This window comes from Oryzias latipes, chromosome 6 (genome assembly GCF_002234675.1).
Source record: "Oryzias latipes chromosome 6, ASM223467v1".
Taxonomy (NCBI): domain Eukaryota; kingdom Metazoa; phylum Chordata; class Actinopteri; order Beloniformes; family Adrianichthyidae; genus Oryzias; species Oryzias latipes.
In genome coordinates, this window is record NC_019864.2 from 10,520,346 (window position 1) to 10,544,763 (window position 24,418).

Below are 24,418 nucleotides of genomic sequence, written 5' to 3' on the forward strand. Positions count from 1 at the left end.
GAAAAGGTTGACATTTTTCTCTGATTTGAACCTCATGTACAAGATTCTCCTGTAAAACCGTCTCTGTAAACTAAACAGAATCAGTGTTACAGACTGATTTACACAGCAGAGTGGCTCTGGGTGTTAAAGGAAAATCACTTTTAGCGTCGCCAGAGGTCTTTTAATTATGATTATGCTGTTATAGTCAAAATCAAGAAACCTGGGTCGTTTTCTAGAACACAGTTTCCGCAGAGCGGCAGGAGTTCATTCGAAATTGTGGGTCGTTGGTGCAGAGGAAGCCCGCCTCCCCTTCCCGTTGGTGAGAGCTATTAGACAGTACAATATACCTTTCACTTTCTTGGACTGGCTTTTTTAGCGGTTTCTCCTTATTTTTCTTCGTCTTCAAGTCCTCCTCCTCCTCTTCCTCAGACTCTGAGGCCTCCTTGCTTTCATCGCTCTCAGAACCGGACCGGCTGTCCTCGCTGCCGCTCTCTGAGCCGCTGGCGGAGTCCGACTCTGAGGAGGGAAGGTGGCAGTGAGTGGGGGTCAGTGCTGAGCACAAACCTCCACAGACTTGTAGGTCTCTAAAATAAATACCATAGCTGATTTCTTCCAGGAGTGTAAATATTTTTGATGAGAAACATAAAGATCAGAATTCCTGCACTGCAAGCAGAAAGCATTTCAAGAACCAGATCACTGCAATGATGGAAGTGAAGTATTGGGTTAATTTATGGTCAGAACTTAGAGATAAAAAAATGTCCTTATCTTACATTACAACACTGAAATACATGCAAAATAAAAAGAGAAAGGATAAATAAACATTCTTTAACCTCTTAGAACCTGGCAACCACATGCTTGGACATCACATTCTGGGATTTATTACCACAGTAGTTAATTCTGCTTAACTGGAGCTCTGTGACTTGTTGATGTTTGCTCAAATATTAGTTCAGGTCTTCAGAGGTTAATGCTCATTTATTGATTGTTTATCTGTTTCGCCAAATGGGAAGGACAATAACAGTCACTCATATTTTTTTTATGGAAGAGTATAAACTAAAAAAATCACTGTGTGTGTTTTTTAAGGCTTTTGGGAGATTTCTATAAATTCTAGTCCATCATTTCATTTTTAAATTTCTTTCTAGTTGTTGGGCAAGTTGAAAAATATTCTTTATTGGTCATAAATTACAATAAAAATAGCTAAAACAAATACAAACTTTCGTTATGACGCTTATTATTTAGGATAGATTCTATAAAATTAGTTAAAAAACAAATTGGATTCAAAACTTATATAAGACTGATCAACATTGTATGCATGTGTAGTGTAACCTGTTCATTTCTGTTTCCATTTATTCAAACTTGAATGTTAATTTTACAATTTATTATTCCATTCAAACACTAGAATTACATTGGATTGATATTGTAGGGGGTTTCTTTACAAAAAAATAAAAATAAAAAAGTCTTAAGAATGTTTGAAAATCTGATGAGGAATATTTTTTTCAAAAATTATGTTACTCACCTTACCTTAAAAAACTTTTGTGAAGACTCGTTTATTCAGAATGGATTCATAGCAGAAAAAGTTTTTAAAAAGTTTTTTTTTTGTTTAAATTGGAGTCCGGATGAAAATATGAAAACTATTAAAACATTTGGAGTAAAAAACCGTCATTGATCGCACATAAAAACGTGTTTCTAGAAGTAGGAGTTGGCCTAAAGTTACCGCTGTCAGCTGACTCTGTGGCCCCGGATTCGCCTTCAGAGTCCGAGTAGAAGGGCTTCTCCACTTTCTTCTCCTTCCTCTTCTCCCGGCTGCTGCATTTGGTCCATTCGGGCACCTGGGGGTCAAAGCAGAGTTCCTGGTGTTAGCGGTGGAAGCCGAGCCTGGCGGGGCCCCCCTCCCGAGCACGAAGCATTTATTGTGGGGCAGATTACAGTAGCATGGCCATGAGTGCTTATGCCTGATGCAGCCAAATGAAGCCAGACGCTGCTGCTGCTGCAGATCTGACAGCTCATACAGGAACAGTTGCATGGCAGCCTTTTTTTTTTTTTGAGCACCAGGTGTTGCCTTCATGTCCAGTTGCAGCTTTTAAAAAAACAAACAGGGAGTTTTTCCATTAAGAGAAGTGATTTCTCCTACAAGGTGAGCGTGGAAGTGTCCCAAACCCAGTTTAGACCCACGCCGAGGTAGTTTGAGAGGAGGCCCTGCTGAAACAATCACTTCTTTAATGGCGGGGGAAAGAGGGTGCTGACTCTTGGGGGGGGGGGGGCTTTGGCTCAGCTAAGCACAGAACAGCAACTAGTAGGTCAGGCAAAAGGGGGGTGTCATGAAGCATTTGGGTTCTCAGCGGCTGTGTGGGTTGGGGCTCAAGGATGTTTGGCTCTTTGCCGCTAACTGACTCACACTCGTTAGTGTTGTGACTCTTTCAAGCAGCGCAAAAACCTGGCGGACGTAGAAAAGAAAAAAAGGTTGGAATGGAGATGAGGGGGGGTGAGAAAAAGAAGAACAGTTTTTTTCTTTAGAGAAAAGTCAGGAGAGCAGTAAAAATCAGACAGAGGAAAGGTTAAAGGGCAACACATCACAACGTGTGAGAACAGTCTGGATTACAGAGACAAAAGAAAAAAACCCTCCAGATTAAAAAATTAGCTCCAAAACGGCCATAATTAGAACTCCAATATAACAGACTGTGTCCCAATTCCCTCTCCACTGCCTAACTACTTAAAAACTATAAAGTGCGGGGCTATCAAGTGCCCTAAATTTTAAAAGCAATTCCGACACCATGATCACTACATTTATTTAATGGCAAATATGACATCACAGATTTCCTGAAGTATAAACCTAATTAATATGATCATTTTAAGAAGACTATTCATGAATACACCGTCTTCTGATGATGAAAACTGGATGATTTATAATAAAAAAAGGTTTAAAATGCATTTCTTTTACATGAAAAATTGTTAAAACGCAATGGATCGTGGTCTATATTCATCAGTCTAGTGAGCAATGATGCACACTGGTTTGTCGCAGAGACTTCTGGGTAATTTCTTGGGCACTGGATTTATTTTTGCACGCTGAAAAAAATGGCGACCGCCCTTTATAGCACGCTAAGTAGTGAAGGAATTTGGACACAACCTGAGTTCAAAACTGCAGATACACTGCAACCAAAGAACCTTTCTTATTCCTGCTTGATAACACGGCAAGAAAACAGACATAGATGCAATTAGTATGAGTGTTTTTCCTCCAATCAAATCATGCTTAAATGATGAAGATGAGGAAGAGGAAAAACACAGAACCACACTGGATTTGTGACAGTTGTGTCACAAATTTCACAAGAGTGCAGGAAGGGGGAAAAGGGAAACACCCTGTAGCTTTGAGTTCCCAGATCAGGTTTTAATCGTAATATTTGTCCATTTTTAAACCTATTTTTATTTAACAAGGAATAGATTTGAGGGTAAGGATTAGATTAGATTAGACCATCGTATCCAATCATAGCGGTGAAAGGCAGGAATTAAAATGAGAGAAGAAAAAGAGTCCTGGAGACTCCACTGCACTCCACACCACAGGGAGGAGCACCTCTCGCCAGTCTCCAAGCAGGCTGATCCGCCCCTCGCTGGAGGTCACGACCTCCTCCGGCTGCGTGCGGTGTGCAGAGGGGGAGACAGCGGGTGAGTGCTGCTGATGAATGGCTCTCCTGGCTGGTGGTCATTTTAAGCGCTGCTTCAGAGTGGTTTGCTGCTTTGAGGCTTCACGTATGAAGCATCACCACACCCATTTTTGTCAACTTTAGTTTGACAATTTATTTGAATTATTGTGAAAAATCTTTGTTACCAGGAAAAAAAAGGGTGAATTTTGTTACTAATAAACAAAACAAAAACTAATTTATTTCATTAGTTCCAGGTAATAAAGCCTACATTTAAATAATTGCCAGATTTTTTACTAGCTGATTAATTCATAATTATTAATTGCACTTCAGAAACGTACAAATTAGACAAAAAGTTTTTGTTTTCCCCTTGTTTTAAAAAAAACATGTTTTCTATGTTCTTTAAATGAACCATTGGCTCTTTTGAATTTAAGGGTTTTGTTTTGTTGAGTTTCTTTAAAAATGAAACTTAAAATGAGCCAAAATCGAGTCATTAAAACTTTCTTTTATAACTTTTTTTGTATTTTAGAAACCAGTATAAAATTACCATGATTGTTTAACCAGAGTTAAAAGAAATGTATGTTTTAAGTAAAACAAAAACTACCTCACAGCTGCATGTCTGCATAAGATCATGTTAAACTATTCAAAAGTACAGATAAACTTTTTTTTGTTCCTATCAAAGTGACAAATCTCTACAAGCAGAACAGAAACAGTGTCTCCATGGACTGCACCTGTGGCCTCATCTTGAAATCTGCATCACAGCTGATTAAATGAGGAGTTATGAACAACATCATGCAACAAAATCAAGCCTTAGGGTCATCGCTACGTGACACCTAAGCCTTGATGTCCTGGTTTCTCTGAGATCAAACTGTTGCACCAGAAGCACATGAAGCGAAGGGGCTGGAGAAGAGGAGAGCTTTGCAGATCATTTTACTCCCTTATAAACTTGAATTGAGCACATTTTGGGAAAAAGAATCCAAATGAAACAGATTTGGTGTGAACTTTTGCAGTGGTGTCCCTGCAGACTTGAAATAAGCCAGCTCCCTTCTGCAGAGCATGTGCTGGTGGCTCACACAGCGGTGAGGAGGGATGTGGGCGGGGCGAGGAGGCTGCTGCCCAACCGAAGCCAGTGTAGCAGAGAGGATCATGGGAAGCGCTGAACTCCACATAAAATCTCCAAAGACAGATTTTGATTTTTTTCTTTTTCTTTTGAGCTTTAGTTAGGTTTGGGAAAACACTTCATTCCTCCTCTATGGGTGTTAGGCAGCATCCGTGTGGCGAGACGATCCCGATGAGGTCGCCATGCTAACGAGCAGAAGATGAATGAATGATGAGTGGGAGAAAATCAGTGTTATATTGGAGTTTGAGGTAACTCTGGCGACCCTCTTCAACCCCCTCTGAAGCACTGCTCTGCGAAAGGAGCAACCCTCGCTCCCCTCCATCTTTTGGGGCCCCTGTAGACCCCAGAGGGCCCCTGTGTCTCTGTATGTTACTGTTCCCACTGCACGCACAGACTCCTTCACCTCCACGTTGCGCACGGAGGGGTCAGGGGCGGCTTCGGGCCAGTCAGGCAACTCCTGGTAGCCCCCGGCTTTGGCATTAAGCAGGTGGGACAGTGAACCCAGCTGGAAGTGGTCTCGATCTGGAAAAAAAAACCCCACAAGAATGACTGACAGAAACCGGAATCTGTGACTTAAATACACGGAAGGAAGCATAAATTAGAGTCTCTGAGCGTCTTTACCTTTAAATGGAGACTCGAGGACCGGAGCAGGTTTGAGGGCGAGGAACAGTTTCTTTGCGTACTTGCTGAGAGCACCACTCTTCTCGGTGGGAACAATGAGCTGACGAATGAAGCGTGCGCGGTCACGGATGTCATAGTTCTGGTCATACTTGGCCAGGTTGAGGACATACTGAGTCAAGAGCTTAGTCTGCAGAAGAAGGACTCACATGGTGAGTAAACAGAAATCCTATCCAGCTGATTTGTTTGTTTCTTTTAATTATTGGGGAAATTTAACCTGAAACCAGTGAACCCACGAAAACAATGGTTAGTATGCTCAAATTAAGGCAGTTTAAGAGCAGAAGACTTTGAAATAGGCTGGTTGATGTGTTTAAGACAAAATGTTTATTAAAATCAATTGTGTAGCTTTTGGTTGCTATGCTAAGTGTGGAACTTTTTTGAAAGTTCACGGAGGGCCGTGTATTATCAGAATTGGGGAAACTGTGATAATTTGCTGAGTCCTTCATCCTGGTAGCAATAGGACTCTCCATTAGCCAGAAAAAATAGCTTCTACATAGGCTGTGTCTGAATTTCCTTCTTATGCTCACCGAACATGATTTGCGCGACGTGGGTGTCCAGTTTCAACGCACAGGCGCAATATGAGGTCCTGCGGCGCGATTTGAGCATCGTACATTTGCATCAACACGATATCCATAAGGTCCATCTACAGTAGTTTTATTCTTGTTTTTTTATTTTTCCCCTCCTTTGATGACAGCAAGTCATCCAACTGGGTCACAGAGACGGAAGTAGCGGTGAAAGCGGGCGCCGTTCAGACCCAGCTCCTGCAGTAGACGGTGAACCTCACTATACTGGGAGAGTCTCTGAATGATCCCAGAAACCCAGACATGGAGCTGGCGTTACCAATGTTTTTGGAGAGTTTTTTTAAATAACTAATTCCGATCTCTTTACATCATCCATGTCTTCCATGCATTGTAAATGAGAGATACACAGGCGCTTCATGAAGTGATGAGGCCAAAAACATCTTTTTCATGAGACTTCTAGGAAATTTCCAAAAACACTGGATTTTGGAATTGTAGCTTTGGACACCGTCAACACGGCAGATAGAGGACACTAAACAGGGAGAAGTGAGTAAATACAGATGCAGCCATAAACACGTGTTTTCATGTTTACCAACATGGACAAACTAAGACCTCTTAAGGACCTACCAAGGCGTCTTTTATAATGCCAGAACAAATCAAAAATTAAAATGACTGGGGAGTTTACATTGGCCGTGTTCAAATTTAAGGGCTGCGTTCTTCCTGGGCTGCATTTGTAGGCTGCTTATTGTCACAGCGTTGCGACAAGTGCTGTTCAGATTCAACAACTCCTTCAAATGCAGCCAACGACTACAGCCAACGTCTGGTGTATATTTCTATGCTGTCCATGTCCCAAGATGCATTGCGGCCGAACCCGGAGATTTTCTGATAACAATGGGTGGAATGTGAAGCGGGAATCGGAGTTGAAGATAATTACACCTTTTTAAAATTACACCTCCAAGGTTAAAAGTTGGATCACATAAGCAAGAGTTCTTAGCTCTGTGACTTGTTCACTACTCCTCTCTGTATCGGGACTCACGGTTACTAGGCGACAGGACATTCGCCGATGTAACGGCTGGAATTATTCAAAGGCTAGACTCGTCCAAGTACACAGCCGTTAACATCCGGCCTACCCGGCCAACGCGCCTGGGAAGGCGAATTTGAACACATCAACTAACTGAATATAAGAACCGGACGGAGTAACCCATCCCCCTCGCATTGCAAATAGAAAGTACCTGCTGGCTCCAAGAAGCCTAAATCCCATAGACTTCTATAGAGAAATAAACAGCTGTTACTCAGTCATTCTATTTGTCAGAAAAACCATTCCTACTCTGATACCTTTTATTAATATTGTATTGCTACTCCTAATTATATTTATTTATATTTAATTTTATACTATATTGTATTTTTTTCAGGAGTTCAAGTTATTCAAGTTCTAAACTGGCCAATCAGATGCTTAAATAAAAGTATGTGGATGAAACATTTGATTGATAGATTTCATGAGGCCTGCTTTCAAGTGTCAGGGTTGTGGACTTCCAGCAAGCTCACTCCTGATTGGTGAGAGTGGTTGCCATAGAAATGTTGACTCCGGCCGACTTGGACCAGAAAATGGCAACTGATTTCTTATAGTTGGAGCAGGAAGTAGGGTATTTCCTAAACAAACTCAACTTCTACACAAAGACGGAGGAGTCTTCATGCCTGTTTGGAGTTGGTCAGGTACAGCTTGGCAGCCAAATTGATGATCTGCAGCTTGACGATGTCCTCCTCGTTGGTGAAGGACTTGGCCATCTTCCTCAGGACGTCTGGAGCAATCTTGGGCACGTGTTCACAGTATTCTCCTATCAGCCACAGGATGCTGGCCCGCGCCATCGGGACCTTTCAACACAGAGCGAGTGGAATGGTTTGCATGCATCTAGCTCAATACAACTAACTTCGAGAAAACTTCCATCAACATAAATTATTAACAGGATTCTCCAAGGACCCAGAGTCATGCATTTTCCACAGAAACACAAAACATTATCAACAAGATGGCAAATCATTGTGCTGCTTTAACTCTTGTGCTATCTTAGATGACCCCACCCTTACATTGACATGTTTTCCCTACCATAGCAAAGGTGGATAAAGGTGGAAAGATTTCATGTAATCCATGGACACCAGTGAAGATCACAAATCATTGAAGAAAAAAGGTTCAGAGCACTGTCTAGTGGGTCTAGATGACCCAACTCCCAATGTTAAAGTGCCTAGGATAGCACAAGGGTTAAGCTTGGGAGTTTTCCAAACAGATCATTCCATCCTAAGTCTGCTGGAAAACTGACTCTTCAGCCTGCAGGTCCTTCACTTCAGTTGTTTCCTTTTCATAAAGTTCCTGGAAAAATCTGGACCCGGAGATCCAGAGCTACACGCTGCTACAAGCTAAGCCTGCTGGGACTGCCTTCCTCACCTTCAGCTCAACACTTTTGCTTTCTGATCTTTCCCATCCTGGAAAAAAATGTCATTTGTCCTTCAGTGTTTATGGTTTTGTGTTTGTCTAATTGTTATCTGGTTCTGCTGCATCTTTTCTCCTTTTTCCGTATAAAAAGAATAGTTATTCTGACTACATGCAGAACACATTGAAGACAGTCTGAACAGAATTATATTTTACGTCTTGCATTCTTTGACCAATGTTGGGGACATTGCGCTTTCTAGAGAAACTGAACTGCATTTATTTTAATTGAATTGAGCTAAAATATAATTATTTGATGACAAGAAATGTCATAAATGTCAGCTGGAATTTTGTTAGGCAGCTGAAGAGGACACAGGATAGATGCAGGAAAGCAGCAAACTCAAGAACAGAGAAAGGTCATTTTAAAAACCTGCTCTGAATATAAGAAGAAATATATATATAAGAAAGGGAATAACTTTCTTAAAGACCCATTCTGAGAAAAGGGTATTTTTGGTGTTTTTAACATGGTCTTATGGCATTTTTCTCATAATGGAGGACATAAATAAAGAAAATTTAGGCTTAAAATTGCATTTCTCAGTATTCCTTTATCAAAATGGTTGTGAATTAGGAGCAGAAGAATACTGCTGTTTTAAAAAAAACGTATTGGTTAGGTAGAAAATACAATGGGTGGGCCGCAAGCTCCCTGCTCCACTCCATTTTGATGCATCCACGTCTTTGGAGAGCATGTAAACAGATGGATGGGAATTGGGGTTGGGGTTGCTCCACACCATCAGTCCTGCCCTCAACTCAGATGTGAATTTCTAATGAACTACTGCCGCTCTGCAAAAACTATGTCTTAGAAAAAAAACACTTTTATAAAAATTTACCAAAAAACGGCATGATCCTAATTAAAAGACCACTACAAACGCTTTTACAATAGATCAAAAGATGATTGGAGCGGGACTTTAACGGAGGTTTCACTGCAAACTTTAGCTTGAATTGATGTAAGTGTAACTTTTTTCTGTAAAACATGAATTCAACATGATTTTGTCAGCAGCTCATCTCTCACCTGAATGTTGTCTGTCAGTTTGGCCATATGCTTTATGATGTCGCTGTGCTTCTCTGGTTGCATTTGCAGGAGTTTCTTGATAACAACCACAGACTCAGCCACCACCAGCTCTGAACAGCGGGACAGAAAAGTTGAAACCTCTAGAAGTCCTCATGTCGTTCTGAACAGCAGGTGAACCTTCTCACCGTCACGGTTGGACAGCAGCTGCACCAGGCCGTTCAGACAGGTGTCCCTCACTTCACCGATGTTGGTAGCGCAGCGGCCGATGGCTTGGATTGTTGCAGCCACAAAATCCTTATCCATACTTTTAATGTAGGTCTGCCAGGAAGAAAATGGGATTTAATCCTGGTTCACATCCTAAATTGCTTGTAACTACATTTTAGATCTACAGAGAGCTTTGTGGCTCGTTTCTCTGTCATTAACTTTAACACACTGTAACAGGAGGCAGGACTGGAAACTCAACCATCAGTTTTTTTATATACCGTGATAAACTTAGAGGTGTTACACAGATAGTTGAGAAAGTCAGGAGCTTCTGACTTGGTTGAATAAAACCAAAATCCTTGAGACCATGTTCAGTTTCAATAAATATTTAGTTTGTGCTGCCTGGGTTGGGAGTTTAAATGCATAAAAGATAAATTTAGCCCAAACTTAGCTGCATAAAAGCAGATTAAATTAGACTGAATAAAGTTACTATGGAGATTTATTCCATAATGTTATCTTGGTCCAATTTCCAGAACGTTTCCTTCATTGTGGTTCATCTTTCTCCCTAAACAAATAAAAGCTTTTGCTGCTGCAACTTTGTAGCCTCATTTATATATTGTGCGTCAGACAGTTTTTCAAATTTATTTTCAATCAAAATTCAAATTGAAATGTTCGCCAGCCTTTTCTTGTGACCTCTGCTGCTAGGAAAGAGTTTTTATCCATGCATTACTTCTGCTGAAAGAAGGAAACATTATTACATAAACCTAACTACCTTCAATTGTCAAAACAATCATCTGTTATTAAGTTTAGATAAAAGCTTCTTTAAAATGCAAATAGAATAAAACTTTAGCTTAGGACTTTCTGATGATAAAAAAGAGAAGTTGTCATGACAACAGAGAGCTTGACAGGCTGGTGATGGTGCATTTAGGGACTATGAAAGGGAGTGAACAGGTTTGTCCATTTTGTGCGTTGAAATTAGTGATTTTCCAATCAATCAATCTGCTGTTGCTTCTAATTGTTGCAAACATGCAACCAAAAGGCTGAAAGGAAACCAGGAATCTTGACTTTGTCTACATTAAAGCAGCCCAGGCTGCATTTGGTCAGCGCTCTTGCCTCACACCAAGAAGGCCCCCTGAAACAGAACACCAATCTGTGTGGGGTTTGCATGTTCTCCCCGTTCATGCGTGGGTCCTCTCCAGAGACTCTGGCTTCTTCCCACCACCCAAAAACATGCTTTCATGTTCATGGGTTACACTAAGGTGTGTATGGGTATGTGATTGTGAGGTGTGTACGGGTGTGTGATTGTAAGGTGTGTACGGGTGTGTGATTGTGAGGTGCGTACGGGTATGTGATTGTAAGATGCGTACGGGTATGTGATTGTGAGGTGTGTATGGGTGTGTGAGATTGTGAGGTGTGTATGGGTGTGTGATTGTAAGGTGTGTACGGGTATGTGATTGTGAGGTGTGTACGGGTGTGTGATTGTAAGGTGCGTACGGGTCTGTGATTGTGAGGTGTGTATGGGTGTGTGATTGTAAGGTGTGTACGGGTGTGTGATTGTGAGGTGTGTATGGGTATGTGATTGTGAGGTGTGTACAGGTGTGTGATTGTTAGGTGTGTATGGGTGTGTGATTGTAAGGTGCGTACGGGTGTGTGATTGTGAGGTGTGTATGGGTGTGTGATTGTAAGGTGTGTACGGGTGTGTGATTGTAAGGTGTGTATGAGTGTGTGATTGTAAGGTGTGTATGGGTATGTGATTGTAAGGCGTGTACGGGTGTGTGATTGTAAGGCGTGTAAGGGTGTGTGATTGTAAGGTGTGTACGGGTGTGTGATTGTAAGGCGTGTACGGGTGTGTGATTGTGAGATGTGTATGGGTGTGTGATTGTAAGGTGCGTGTGGGTGTGTGATTGTGAGGTGTGTACGGGTGTGTGATTGTAAGGTGTGTATGGGTGTGTGATTGTAAGATGCGTACGGGTATGTGATTGTGAGGTGTGTATGGATGTGTGAGATTGTGAGGTGTGTATTGGTGTGTGATTGTAAGGTGCGTACGGGTCTGTGATTGTGAGGTATGTATGGGTGTGTGATTGTAAGGTGTGTACGGGTGTGTGATTGTGAGGTGTGTATGGGTATGTGATTGTGAGGTGTGTACGGGTGTGTGATTGTTAGGTGTGTATGGGTGTGTGATTGTAAGGTGCGTACGGGTGTGTGATTGTGAGGTGTGTATGGGTGTGTGATTGTAAGGTGTGTACGGTTGTGTGATTGTAAGGTGTGTACGGGTGTGTGATTGTAAGGTGTGTATGGGTGTGTGATTGTAAGGTGTGTATGGGTATGTGATTGTAAGGCGTGTACGGGTGTGTGATTGTAAGGCGTGTACGGGTGTGTGATTGTAAGGTGTGTATGGGTGTGTGATTGTAAGGTGTGTATGGGTGTGTGATTGTATGGCGTGTACGGGTGTGTGATTGTAAGGCGTGTACGGGTGTGTGATTGTAAGGCTTTACGGGTGTGTGATTGTAAGGTGTGTCTGGGTGTGTGGTAGTAAGGTGTGAATGGGTGTGTGATTGTAAGGCGTGTACGGGTGTGTGATTGTAAGGTGCGTACGGGTGTTTGATTGTAAGGTGCGTACGGGTGTGTGATTGTAAGGTGTGTACGGGTGTGTGATTGTGAGGTGTGTACGGGTGTGTGATTGTAAGGTGTGTACGGGTGTTTGATTGTAAGGTGTGTACGGGTGTGTGATTGTAAGGTGTGTACGGGTGTGTGATTGTAAGGTGTGTACGGGTGTGTGATTGTAAGGCGTGTACGGGTGTGTGATTGTGAGATGTGTATGGGTGTGTGATTGTAAGGTGTGTATGGGTGTGTGATTGTAAGGTGTGTATGGGTGTGTGATTGTAAGGTGTGTACGGGTGTGTGATTGTGAGGCGTGTACGGGTGTGTGACTGTAAGGTGCGTGCGGGTGTGTGATTGTGAGGTGTGTACGGGTGTGTGATTGTAAGGTGTGTATGGGTGTGTGATTGTAAGGTGTGTATGGGTGTGTGATTGTAAGGCGTGTACGGGTGTGTGATTGTAAGGCGTGTATGAGTGTGTGATTGTAAGGTGTGTATGGGTGTGTGATTGTATGGCGTGTACGGGTGTGTGATTGTAAGGCGTGTACGGGTGTGTGATTGTAAGGCTTTACGGGTGTGTGGTAGTAAGGTGTGTCTGGGTGTGTGGTAGTAAGGTGTGAATGGGTGTGTGATTGTAAGGTGCGTACGGGTGTTTGATTGTAAGGTGCGTACGGGTGTGTGATTGTAAGGTGTGTATGGGTGTGTGATTGTAAGGTGTGTATGGGTGTGTGATTGTAAGGTGTGTATGGGTGTGTGATTGTAAGGTGTGTACGGGTGTGTGATTGTGAGGTGTGTACGGGTGTGTGATTGTAAGGTGTGTACGGGTGTGTGATTGTGAGGTGTGTACGGGTGTGTGATTGCGAGGTGTGTACGGGTGTGTGATTGTAAGGCGTGTACGGGTGTGTGATTGTAAGGCGTGTACGGGTGTGTGATTGTAAGGTGTGTACGGGTGTGTGATTGTAAGGTGTGTATGGGTGTGTGATTGTAAGGTGTGTATGGGTGTGTGATTGTAAGGTGTGTATGGGTATGTGATTGTAAGGCGTGTACGGGTGTGTGATTGTAAGGTTTTTTTTGATTTTTTTTTTTTTTTTGATTTGAAATGGTTTATTTCAAGCAATCAAATAGGAGTAATACACACAAAAGCAATATAATCATCAGTTATACATTCATACAGTAACTAATCAAACTTAGGATAATTAGACATAATTAATAAAAATTGCTTGAAAGGGAGTGGAAAGAAGCGAACTTATATAATCCCACCCCGTTATACTATAACCATTTTATTACATGATTTATCAATATCCGGTTCCTAGGTTTTATCAGACAGAATTAATAATCATAAGGTATCAATAAAGCACGTGCCAAAGATGAAATTACTTAAGTACTACGTCAAAAATAACTTTAGAAATCAACATGGCAAATGCAGCATCTGAAATATATGCAAATTATGTTACTTTTAAAAGTCATTCATATGCTTTAAAACATAATACTATACCAGTAAAATAGACACAACACTGTTTCAGGAGTTTTCATAGCAAAATTTCATCAAGTATCAAAAGTTAAAAACATGTGCAAAATTATGCTACATTAGGAAAGATTTTTGAATCATTTTATCAATTTTAGGAGCTAGTGAAGTAATATCATCAAAAGTCAATCAATTTAACAATTTTCAATAAGTGATTAATCATTTGTTTTACTTTTTAAAAATTTTGTTTTTCTTTTTTTTTTTTTTTTTTATAATAAGGTAATGCTGTAAGGAAAAAAATTTAAAAGGGTCCACAATCTGTCGATTGTCCAAGGTTGGTATTTCTTCTTTTACTGATAACAGCTGATCTTCTGGGTTCAAAACAGTTAATAGTTCTCTTCCATGTTATGTCTGCAGACATTAGATTCAGGTCCATATCCTTCTTCAGCTGATATCAGCTGCGGTGAAAGTTGAGGTCAAATTGTCTGCAGGTCAGAACTCTCTGCTGTTATTCAGGTGACGTCAGACTTATGGAGAAAGTGAAGATTCCAGGTGTCATATTTCTTGAAATTATTTGGCTCTTTGATTTATTACTCCACGTTGATTCAGACGACCGTGATCAAACACTTCTCAAAGTCCTTCATGGTGTTCACAACCATAACCTTGGTGCGGTCCTCTGGACCGAGCGGTTTGACATAAATCCTGCAGCCTTTAACCCAAGTGTTCTCAATCTGCTTACGCTTCCTGAGAAGCCGTGCATGTTTTGAGATTTCAGCATTCCTTCTTGTCAGATGGTCGTTCAGATAAGCAGCCGAACCTTTCAGGTTTTTGCGTTGATTCATCAGAGCTAGCTTGTGTTTGTGATTCACAAACCTGATGAGGATCGCTGGTTTATCCGTCTCCTTTCTCCTGGGGAGCAGGTGGCAGGTCTCGATGGTATTGAGATCCAGGGAAATCCCTTTAGATGTGAGAAATGAATGTATTTGCTGCTCCAGCGACGCGTCGATCTCCGTATTAGCACTGCTAGCTACGCTAGCGCTAGCATTAGCAGTGCTAGCTCCTGCTGAATTCAGCTTCGCTCGAGGCTTGATTGGTACTCCAGTGAGAATGACATTATTCATCCTTACTTGCTGTTCCACATCGTCCAGTCTTTTCTCCAGAATCTCGACCCGGTTTTCTCCCTGCTCGTTTTGAGCCCGAAATCTTCGGAACTCTTCCATCATATCCCAGAGCGGTGTTAGCTTAGCCGACACTTGATCCATAAAACTTTTCAGCGTTTCTTGAATAATGTCAAGAGATTTTTTGAGCTCTTCATATTCCTGGGGTTTCTTCGGGGGCATGGTCAGCTCTCTTTTTGGAGAAAATCAACTTCTTAAGTAATTTGAAGATAGTATCCGCAGAGAGCCGCGACCACGCGTCCTGCCTTAACCCCGGAACCGGAAGAAGGAGGTGCGTACGGGTGTGTGATTGTAAGGTGTGTATGGGTGTGTGATTGTAAGGTGTGTATGGGTATGTGATTGTAAGGCGTGTACGGGTGTGTGATTGTAAGGTGCGTACGGGTGTGTGATTGTAAGGTGTGTATGGGTGTGTGATTGTAAGGTGTGTATGGGTGTGTGATTGTAAGGTGTGTATGGGTGTTTGATTGTAAGGTGTGTACGGGTGTGTGATTGTGAGGTGTGTACGGGTGTGTGATTGTAAGGTGTGTACGGGTGTGTGATTGTGAGGTGTGTACGGGTGTGTGATTGTGAGGTGTGTACGGGTGTGTGATTGTAAGGTGTGTACGGGTGTGTGATTGTAAGGCGTGTACGGGTTTGTGATTGTAAGGTGTGTACGGGTGTGTGATTGTAAGGTGTGTGATTGTAAGGCGTGTATGGGTGTGTGATTGTAAGGTGTGTATGGGTGTGTGATTGTAAGGTGTGTATGGGTATGTGATTGTAAGGCGTGTACGGGTGTGTGATTGTAAGGTGCGTACGGGTGTGTGATTGTAAGGTGTGTACGGGTGTGTGATTGTGAGGTGTGTACGGGTGTGTGATTGTAAGGTGCGTACGGGTGTGTGATTGTAAGGTGCGTACGGGTGTGTGATTGTAAGGTGTGTACGGGTGTGTGATTGTAAGGTGCGTACGGGTGTGTGATTGTAAGGTGTGTACGGGTGTGTGATTGTGAGGTGTGTACGGGTGTGTGATTGTAAGGTGCGTACGGGTGTGTGATTGTAAGGTGTGTACGGGTGTGTGATTGTGGCCGTGCGTCAGACTGGCGACCTGTTCAGGGTGTGCCCCGCCTTTGCAGTGGCTGGGATAGGCTCCGGCAGCCCCGTGACCCCGTAAGTGATAGAAACGGGTTTAGAAAATGAAAATGAATAAAGCAGGACAAAAGTTATTGTTGATAATGTGCAGACAGTGTCTTCTTACCATACCTGAAATTCTCTGAGAATAGTTGAAATATTTGTCTCATTTGCCAAATTTGTGAGAACTTCCAGCTGCAATAGACATAAAAAAACATCAGTCTTCTAGAAGTTGGCAAACTTAAAAAAAAAAAAAAAGGACAGCGAGAGAAAAATAAAAGGACCTTCAAGATTTTGATCTGCGTTGGATCTGTGGAGCGGATGTAGAAGCTCTTCAGGTATGGCTCAAACATGCCCTAAACAGACATGAAGGTCACACGTTCAGCGTGAACCACAGTGATGCAAACACACACAGGAGGAAAGAGTCTGTAGGTTCATCTCACCCGTCTTTTAATGGTCATCGTGGCCACATTCTGAAGGACAACGTACTGGACTTCACTGAAGCAAGAGACATGGACACGTGTTAGACAACTGCATCAGGGTTAGGGAACCTTTTCTGCAGCATATGACATTCTCGATCGGTTTGAAAGAAAAAGGACTGGAATTACAGAACTTTTGACTGAAAAAGTAAGCAGTGGAGGGTTCAAGGATTTCTTTTTTTTTACTTTGCCTTCACTCAAAAATTGTATAGCTCAAATTCCAGATATCTCAGAAAGCAAAGAACATTGTACATCAATAAGCAACATGAATTGTGGGATTGATGGAGCGTAAGCGCAGCGATCATAAAAAGTTGATGAAGTCTTTTTTGAACCTTCTGCTCCTATCACCATATGAGTATTTTCCTGATTGCTGTGTAGATCAGTGCTGCATCATGGGATCGCTCAGTAGGAAGTGAAATTGCATAAAAGAGCTCTGAGAGGAACGACAAACCAATGGAACGGGATTTGAACAGACGCATGCAAGGGAAAAGGAAGGAAGAGTCCGTCTCCTTAAAACATCAGGTGATGGAGCTCTTTTGTTAGAAGCCTCTCATAAAACTCCAGCTAGAAGAAAAATTACACGACTAATGTAACAAAATTGCTGATGTGGTGTTGAATCATATTTTTGCTAAAATTTACATTTTGTGTTTTTTTTTTTATTGTGTGTTCCTTAAAAAAAACATAAATGTATATGAAGCCTATTGCAGTTCTTCAGGTAGCCACTAGGTGCTTGTTTGAAGTTCCTCCTGTATCATAGTCCAACTCCGATCATCTAGACATCTGGACCTATTGCAAAAGCGTTCCAGTGGTCAAAATGAAAAAAAAGTGTTATTTTCTAGGACATAGTTTCTGCAAAGCGGCAGGATTTCATTACTGCCACAATTTGAGTTGAGGCCGGGACTGTTGGTGTGGAGCAACCCCACCAATCTCACCATCCACATTGCTGAGAGTTTTCTGTTTACACTCTCTTCCGCTAGCTTACAGCCCCTCACACTCACAGCCTAACATTTCCGGTGCGACAAAAATGGCGAGCAACAGAGCTATCCAGCCAGACAGTTGAGCCAAACTCCAGCTCAGACGAGGAAAACAAAGACGTTCATGGATCTATTTGTCTACAAGTGGATCCATCAGAATGGAGCGGAGCATGGAGCTTGTGACAGCCCAGTATACTTTCTACATTCCAAATACTATTTATGCCTTTTTTTCATATATATACAGTATATGTCCTCCATCATCAGAAAAATGCCACAACAACATGTTAATAACACTGAAAAACACAATGTTCATCAGATTGGGTCTTTAAATTCTACATTTAAAGCCATTTCATTTCATATTTAACCTAAAAATTGTACACAATCAGGGGGCGCTATTGAGATTGATGTGTCACCAACACTTCCCAGCTGTACAATAACCTCACTGGGCAATTTCCAACAAATATTGATTTTTCTGCTTAAGGGGTTTGGTGATCCTGCCAACATGGCGAAAAAACCATACTGTATTGCTGAAAATCAGACTTTCTAGAAACAAAGTTTTTCATGTGACCACTGACTTCATCCTTTGTAATCAGCTTTGATTTTAAAACTATTTTTCAGCTTTTTGTAACCCTTGTGCTATCCTAGGCACTTTAACATTGGGAGTTGGGTCATCTAGACCCACTAGACAGTGCTCTGAACCTTTTTTCTTCAAGGATTTGTGATCTTCACTGGTGTCCATGGATTACATGAAATCTTTCCACCTTTATCCACCTTTGTCATGGTAGGGAGAACACGTCAATGTAAGGGTGGGGTCATCTAAGATAGCACAACGGATAAATGAAAGCGGTGAACATGTATTTTGTTAGAACACAGAATTCATTGAGTAATTCCGTGTTTCTGTAATAAACCACAGGTCGCTGCTGAATGATGATAACATTACAGCACACACAGCGCCGCCACCCAAAGCTCGTTCAATAAAAGTGACAGTCGGGTAAATTTGTAGCCTCCAGACCCCCCAGCGCTGTCACCCCTCCCTGCTTTCTCCTCTCACATGAATCTTCCTTCACACTGCTTCTCATTTCATTTCCTCTCTTGCTTTAAAGCCCAAAAGATTACATTTCTCTGTTGTTCTTGTACTTCTCTTCTGAACGTCAGCTTTTCTCAAAGACTCGGCTGGTTCATTTTGGGGGACCGGTGTGATTTCTTCAGGAAATCTGTATTAGAGTTGAACAAAGCTTATTTGAAATTCTAGATAAAGCTCACCTGTGGCTCCTTAGGAGACGGACCAGTGCTTTGGCAATCACGCCGACCTCCGCCTTGGGGGCGAGGTGGAAGTACAACTGAGCCACAGCCATCACCACCTGGAAAAAGGCCAGATGATGAAACAGAGATAAGGCAAGTGTTGAGCTGCTTCACAGAGTCTCAATAGTAGAAAATGAGTCAAAGTCTGAGTGCACTAAAGAAACCCATCTGTCAACCTTACTGATGTGAGCTGACAGCGCTAACACCCCCCCCCCCCCCGCATGCTGCAGCAGACACTTTATGAACGAAACGGCGTCTGAAATTGATCAGTTTCAAGGTTTCCATCACTAATTCCTCTGCCTTTTTGCTGGTTTATGCAGTGAGGATGAATGGGCCCCTTTGCAGAGTTGATATTCCTACTTTTTCTTTAAGGCTCTAACATTGCCTATGTCCGAATTCCTTTACTACTCACTATATAGTGCACTATGTAGGGCATTCATCATTTTGTAGTGCTATCAAAATCTACAATTCCAAAATCGAAATTTACCAGAAATCTCTGGGAAAAAACCCCAGTGTGCATCGATGCTCACTAGATTGGTTAATATAGACCACAATGCATTGCGTTTGAACAATTCTTACAAAAAAAAATATTTTAAAGTATTTTTAAATAAAATATTACTATTTTCATCTTCAGAACACACTGGATTCAGAAATGATTGTTGATTTTAACTTCAATGAGATTTTCACTTCGTGAAATTGATGACGTCATATTTGCCGTTTAAAAAAACAAACAACTAGCGAATATGGTGTCCAAATTTCTTTTAAAATACAGGGCAATACATACGTAGTCCCTCACTAGATCGTTTTAGGGTTAGGGTGGGAATTCGGACACAGCCATTGAATGACATTTAATGTTCAAAACACACCATGTTTATGTGATTCATATCTCAGTTTCTTCATCAATAAATGTCTAAATGACTTTTTTCTACCACTTCTAAATAGCTCTTTTTAGAACAATGCATCATCTCTGAATGCTCAGAACTCACCTGAAGCTTTAGGAACAAATATGTTCTAATATAAAATCAAAAATTTCTTTTTTAGGTAGCTGCTTGTATGAACTGTTATCCAACCAAAGGCATTTCCTTATATTACTACTAAAGGAGGCAGTGATGCACTCAGCAGAAAACTCCAGTAGTTTCAAACCGCTGGCGGATCAATGCTGTGGCAGAATTTGGCCGTGCAAATCGTGTCTGACAGCGGTTCTAAATCACTGACTGGAGTCTCCAGGTGTTAAATGTGGCGTGCGGCGGTCTCACAGCTGCGTTGCGGCTCTGCAAGAGCGGCTTGGTGTTCCTCAGCAACAGCCGGTGATCTGGATCCATCACGTACGGCTTCCTCTTTGCCATGGTGACGGCCTCAGCCTTCTTGTCTTTCTCCTCATCCTCATCCTCATCTTCATCTGAGGCATAGAATTTCTTATCCCCGCCTCCTCCCTCCTCTAGCAGGGATTCCTGTGAGTTGAATTGAAATTATTTCAGTTTCAACTCAATTCATTCATTTTAGATCAAATTTGATAATTTTTTTAATAAATTCCTATAAATTCAAAATCTTTATTTGTTTTCAAGGGACGACAGTAAACTTCACAGTTGGGATCAAACACTGAGATAAAACAGAAATATTGTTTAAAAAAGCTAATCTGTATTTCGGAAAGTTTATTTTCACATGAAGATAAATTGGATTTATTAATTTATCCAAAAAAAGTCCTTTTGAAACAGATAGTTTTAAGAAAATGAAACTAAACACAGTTTAGAGTTGTGTTCTGTTTAGATGTTTTTTGAATGAATACTTTTTTGCAGAAAAAGTACTTGCATGTGAAACCAAATTTAGATGAAATTAGTAAAAAAAAGAATAGAATAAAAAAAGGGTTTAACAATGAAATGTTTAGTGTGGCAAAGCTAGAGGATCAGATAATTTAATACTTTAAAAAAGTAACCAAAAGGTAAAACCCCCAGATTTTTGTACAATTGGTTGCAACCAAATCAAAAATCCTGTTATTTATTTGCACACGGCTCACATTGATGTTTGGGTTCAGGAACTGCGTCCTGGCGTATCGGGTCAGCATGTTGATGATGACCACCTGCCCCCACTCCTCCACGTCGATCAGGAGGTTACACAGCTTCCTGTAGTTCTTGTGGATCAGATCGATGCGCTCCGGGCAAACCTCCTCGAAGGCCATCACGACGCTTCCCGCCACCAACTGCAGCAAGGACGACAGCGACAGGAGGGTTAGGATTCAAATCTGAAGAGCATCACAATATTCTCCATGTAAAGACGCACGGAAACAGCTAAGACAGCTTCAACAAAAACGGTAGACTGAACAGATGATAGGCTGGTAAAATATTTTCATTTCTATATGCATGAGCAGAAAACGTGTGACAACAGAGGCCAACTCACCGTGGTTTTATCTGCCAGCAGCTTCTCTATGACTTCTATCAGCTGGTCTTTTTGTTCGGGATCCAAACTAAAATCAAAAAAACTTGTTTTGTTATATGAGAAAAAAAACGATAACTTTGTTTTTTAAATAAATTTCCGATCAATTGAGCTTTCTGAGCTAAATAACATGGACATCTATCTATCCGTCCATCAATAGGATGTGTTTTTTTTTTGTCTATTGAAAATCAAAAGCTCAGTGATGGAACAGTAGTTTGATCAGGGATTGCTGCCATCGCAGTGGCTCTCTCTGCAGGGTTGTACCTGTACAGTTTGGGGATTGCATGAGCAGCTGTCTTCCTGACGTACGGAGACATGTCGGAAGCTGCTTCTTTGATGGCTAGCATCATGATGGGGACGATGATTGTCACTCGAATGCTTGAGAGGACCCGCAGGGCACTGGCTCTAATGAGCTGGTTTGGATCCTGCCAAAGTGCAAGAAATTCCCCGACATTAGGAATGAGAGGAAAAGCAATGACCCCGAGGTCATTTGTAACAACTGAAGTCTTTCTTTAGCTGACGGTGAAACTGTCACTCCTGCTGCCAGATATTTGCTCATATTTATGTAGATTGATGAGAGCTGCTGTTGCCAGATAATGAGTCAGGAAAACGGATCTGTTGGAACCTCAGAATGTCAGCACATCAGCCAGCAGTTATCAAAATAAATCATTAAAGAACTAATCATTATGTTAGTATCAAATGATCATTTTTAAATTAAATTATAAACTTTAGAAACGTTGAAACTTTCACAAAAAAAGCACTAATAGAAATGAGCTGTACCTTCAAGCCACGCTGGAAGGTGGAAATGGACAGCAAAGCCAGATCCTGCTGCTCCTCGGCGTAGCGCACCAGATAAACATAAACCAACTTCTTGACCTAAAAGAATTAAATACGTAAAAAAACAAAAACACAGAGAACATTCAAGCGATGAATTTTGAGAAAAATCTGATTAAGATGTCAAAAAGGAAAGAAAAATTGCAACAGTCTTGAATTGGTCTTTGCCTATAGAAAATACTTAATGTTTCATCGAATAAAATATCTGCTTAAAGCTGACGGCTCACTCTTAGGGTTGGGAAAAAAAGAGCCATATTCTTTTTTTTCCTAACAGCTGAGCAAACAGATGAAAGCTGAAAAGCTCTTGTGTTGGACATATTTTGCTGTTAAAAAGAACCAAATTCTAACATCCAAACTCTGAATTTAAATTGACATCTGCAAGCAGGTTTGAACAAAGGGAAGGGCTGCTTCAATGTGGTAAACAGGCCTTTGTCTCCACTGTTTTCAGACCTGGCAGCTCATTTTCAATGAGTTAGTGTCAAATTTCTCAGTTCAGTCACTCGCTACAGTTGAGAAAATAATGGAAGGTCTGGTATGCTTTATTGCATTTGGATTTTAAAACTGTTCAAATGAAGATGAGCTCGTGACAAACCTCGATGTTTTTGCAGGCAACATTTTTCACCACCGCTGGGAAGAGATCGGACGCGTTTTTGCCACGAGCGATCATCTGCAGAGACAAGAACCAATAGGTTAAGACGGAGGGTTTGTGAAAAATACATCTGATCTGGCCCAATTCTGTGAGTCTCATGGAAAAGTTTCTTCCATCTCTTTCATCTTTTCTGTTCTGCAGAAATGAAGGATACGAAGCTATTCAGAGGAAGAACTCTTGACACAGAGGAATGAATATTTAACAGCTTCCTGCACACTTTGGTTCTCTTACCCCTGTAGTTATGTAAGGCTGCCTGTGTTGTACAGCTTGTGAATATTTAGAGCAAAGATCTTTGTGTTTAAGTTTCACTAACTTCTATGGATACACGCTGATTTTTCTGTTTTGAGGTTTGTCCTTCAGTCCTATTGTGAAGCTGGAACACAACCATTTTTAAAACTCACAGCCACGATCCGCTTCATGGCCTCCAGCTTCAGGGAGTCCTTGTTGCTGTCCAGCATCTCTTTCAGGTCGTCGTGTCTGCGAGCAGAGAAACATCCAGGGATTACACACGGCCTGGTTTCCTCCTTCATTTAGAAGAAATATGCAGGAGGAATCCAGCAAAGAGTGCAGACTAACTGCAGTTTGTACTGAATACTTAATACGGATCAGGATTCTCAAGAGTCATTTAAAAAAATGATATACCACAAAGAAAAAAAGGTATGAAAATGGATGAAAATGAAGCAGAGCTCCAAGGATTTTACTACTGATTCCAGGAAATGAGACAAAGATGTTAAAGCAAGGCAACCAGCTAACAAACAAGACAGAGTTAAAATGTTTTTCAGATGATATGAGCCAAAGAGCGAGGATGAGGGCCGACTTGAGAGAAAGTTATAGTTTAAGCCTTTAATGATGAAGTTTATGCTTAAAAAAATATAGTTTACTGGAAAACGCTGAAAATATTGTGAGCAAGTGAGCAAGACGAAACCAAAAGGCCTTAAAGAGCCCTTTATAACATGCAGCAACATTATAATCTAGAGTTTGTTCATTTATTCATAAAAAATAAAAGATTTTAAACTTTGTTGGTAAATATAAAATTGTCCTAAAAATTAACCTACCTAATGTAACAAAGTATATCTTCTTTTAAATGTGTCTTACTATCTTAGTCGTATAAAAATCTAATTAATTTCGAAGTAATTAATTAGTTAGTTAATTAAAAAAAATCTCATTACTTTCTGTTAAAATGTTACTTTTCTTTTAAAAACTACTTTAAATTGCAATTTTTCTATAAATGTTTACAAAATGTTTAAAAATGTGATTTTAATTATCAAGACATTTAATATTCTTCTCAAAATGTATTCATTTATTATCTTTTAGCCATGAAATATCCTCAGTGCTTATAATTGCTTATTACATGTTTATAGTTCATCATTTTTATGCAGCAACTTGTTTAAAATATTAAATCTAAAAAAATAAAATGTAATATCCTACAGCTTTAAAGTAACGTTATTATAAAGTATTTCTGAGTTGAACTAATAATTCAAGCAAAATATATTTTTGCATTTGCAACATTGATGATTCAACAGACTGACGGCTGTGAAACAAATAGTTATTTCATACTCTGTTTTACTGCTGTGCACCCACAATGCATTGTTCCTGCCATTTGAGATTCAGACGCCTCAGTTCGGTTTTTGTTTTTTCTGCATTCTGGTATTTTACTGATCCAAGTAGCAGGAGATGTTTCCCAAACCGGGTCCTCGGGGTTCATCATCCTGCATGTGCTCCATGCTTTCCCGCTCAGCCTGATTTTAATGACCGCCACTGTCAGGCAGAGCTGCAGATGCAGAGGAGGACCGA

At 41.0% G+C, this 24,418-nt stretch overlaps 1 protein-coding gene across 6 annotated transcripts in view; it reads right to left on the reverse strand.

Moving 5' to 3' along the window:
* The window catches only part of ap3b2 (adaptor related protein complex 3 beta 2 subunit), a 49,929-nt gene that overhangs the window by 6,336 nt on the left and 19,175 nt on the right, over positions 1-24,418 (reverse strand). For 2 of the 6 annotated variants that reach the window (XM_023955640.1, XM_023955637.1), the window contains exons 2-20: positions 23,026-23,101; positions 22,568-22,642; positions 21,922-22,017; positions 21,406-21,566; positions 21,106-21,172; positions 20,726-20,908; positions 19,968-20,162; positions 18,673-18,770; positions 16,400-16,454; positions 16,241-16,312; positions 16,089-16,151; positions 9,598-9,730; positions 9,413-9,522; positions 7,620-7,796; positions 5,350-5,536; positions 5,120-5,250; positions 2,372-2,410; positions 1,691-1,805; positions 327-495 (exon numbers count right to left, since the gene is read on the reverse strand). In XM_023955640.1, the coding sequence (XP_023811408.1) occupies positions 327-495; positions 1,691-1,805; positions 2,372-2,410; positions 5,120-5,250; positions 5,350-5,536; positions 7,620-7,796; positions 9,413-9,522; positions 9,598-9,730; positions 16,089-16,151; positions 16,241-16,312; positions 16,400-16,454; positions 18,673-18,770; positions 19,968-20,162; positions 20,726-20,908; positions 21,106-21,172; positions 21,406-21,566; positions 21,922-22,017; positions 22,568-22,642; positions 23,026-23,101 (2,202 nt within the window). The remainder of the gene's footprint in view (positions 1-326; positions 496-1,690; positions 1,806-2,371; positions 2,411-5,119; positions 5,251-5,349; positions 5,537-7,619; positions 7,797-9,412; positions 9,523-9,597; positions 9,731-16,088; positions 16,152-16,240; positions 16,313-16,399; positions 16,455-18,672; positions 18,771-19,967; positions 20,163-20,725; positions 20,909-21,105; positions 21,173-21,405; positions 21,567-21,921; positions 22,018-22,567; positions 22,643-23,025; positions 23,102-24,418) is intronic. The other 4 variants (XM_023955643.1, XM_023955639.1, XM_023955642.1 and 1 more) reach the window with 2 other exon arrangements.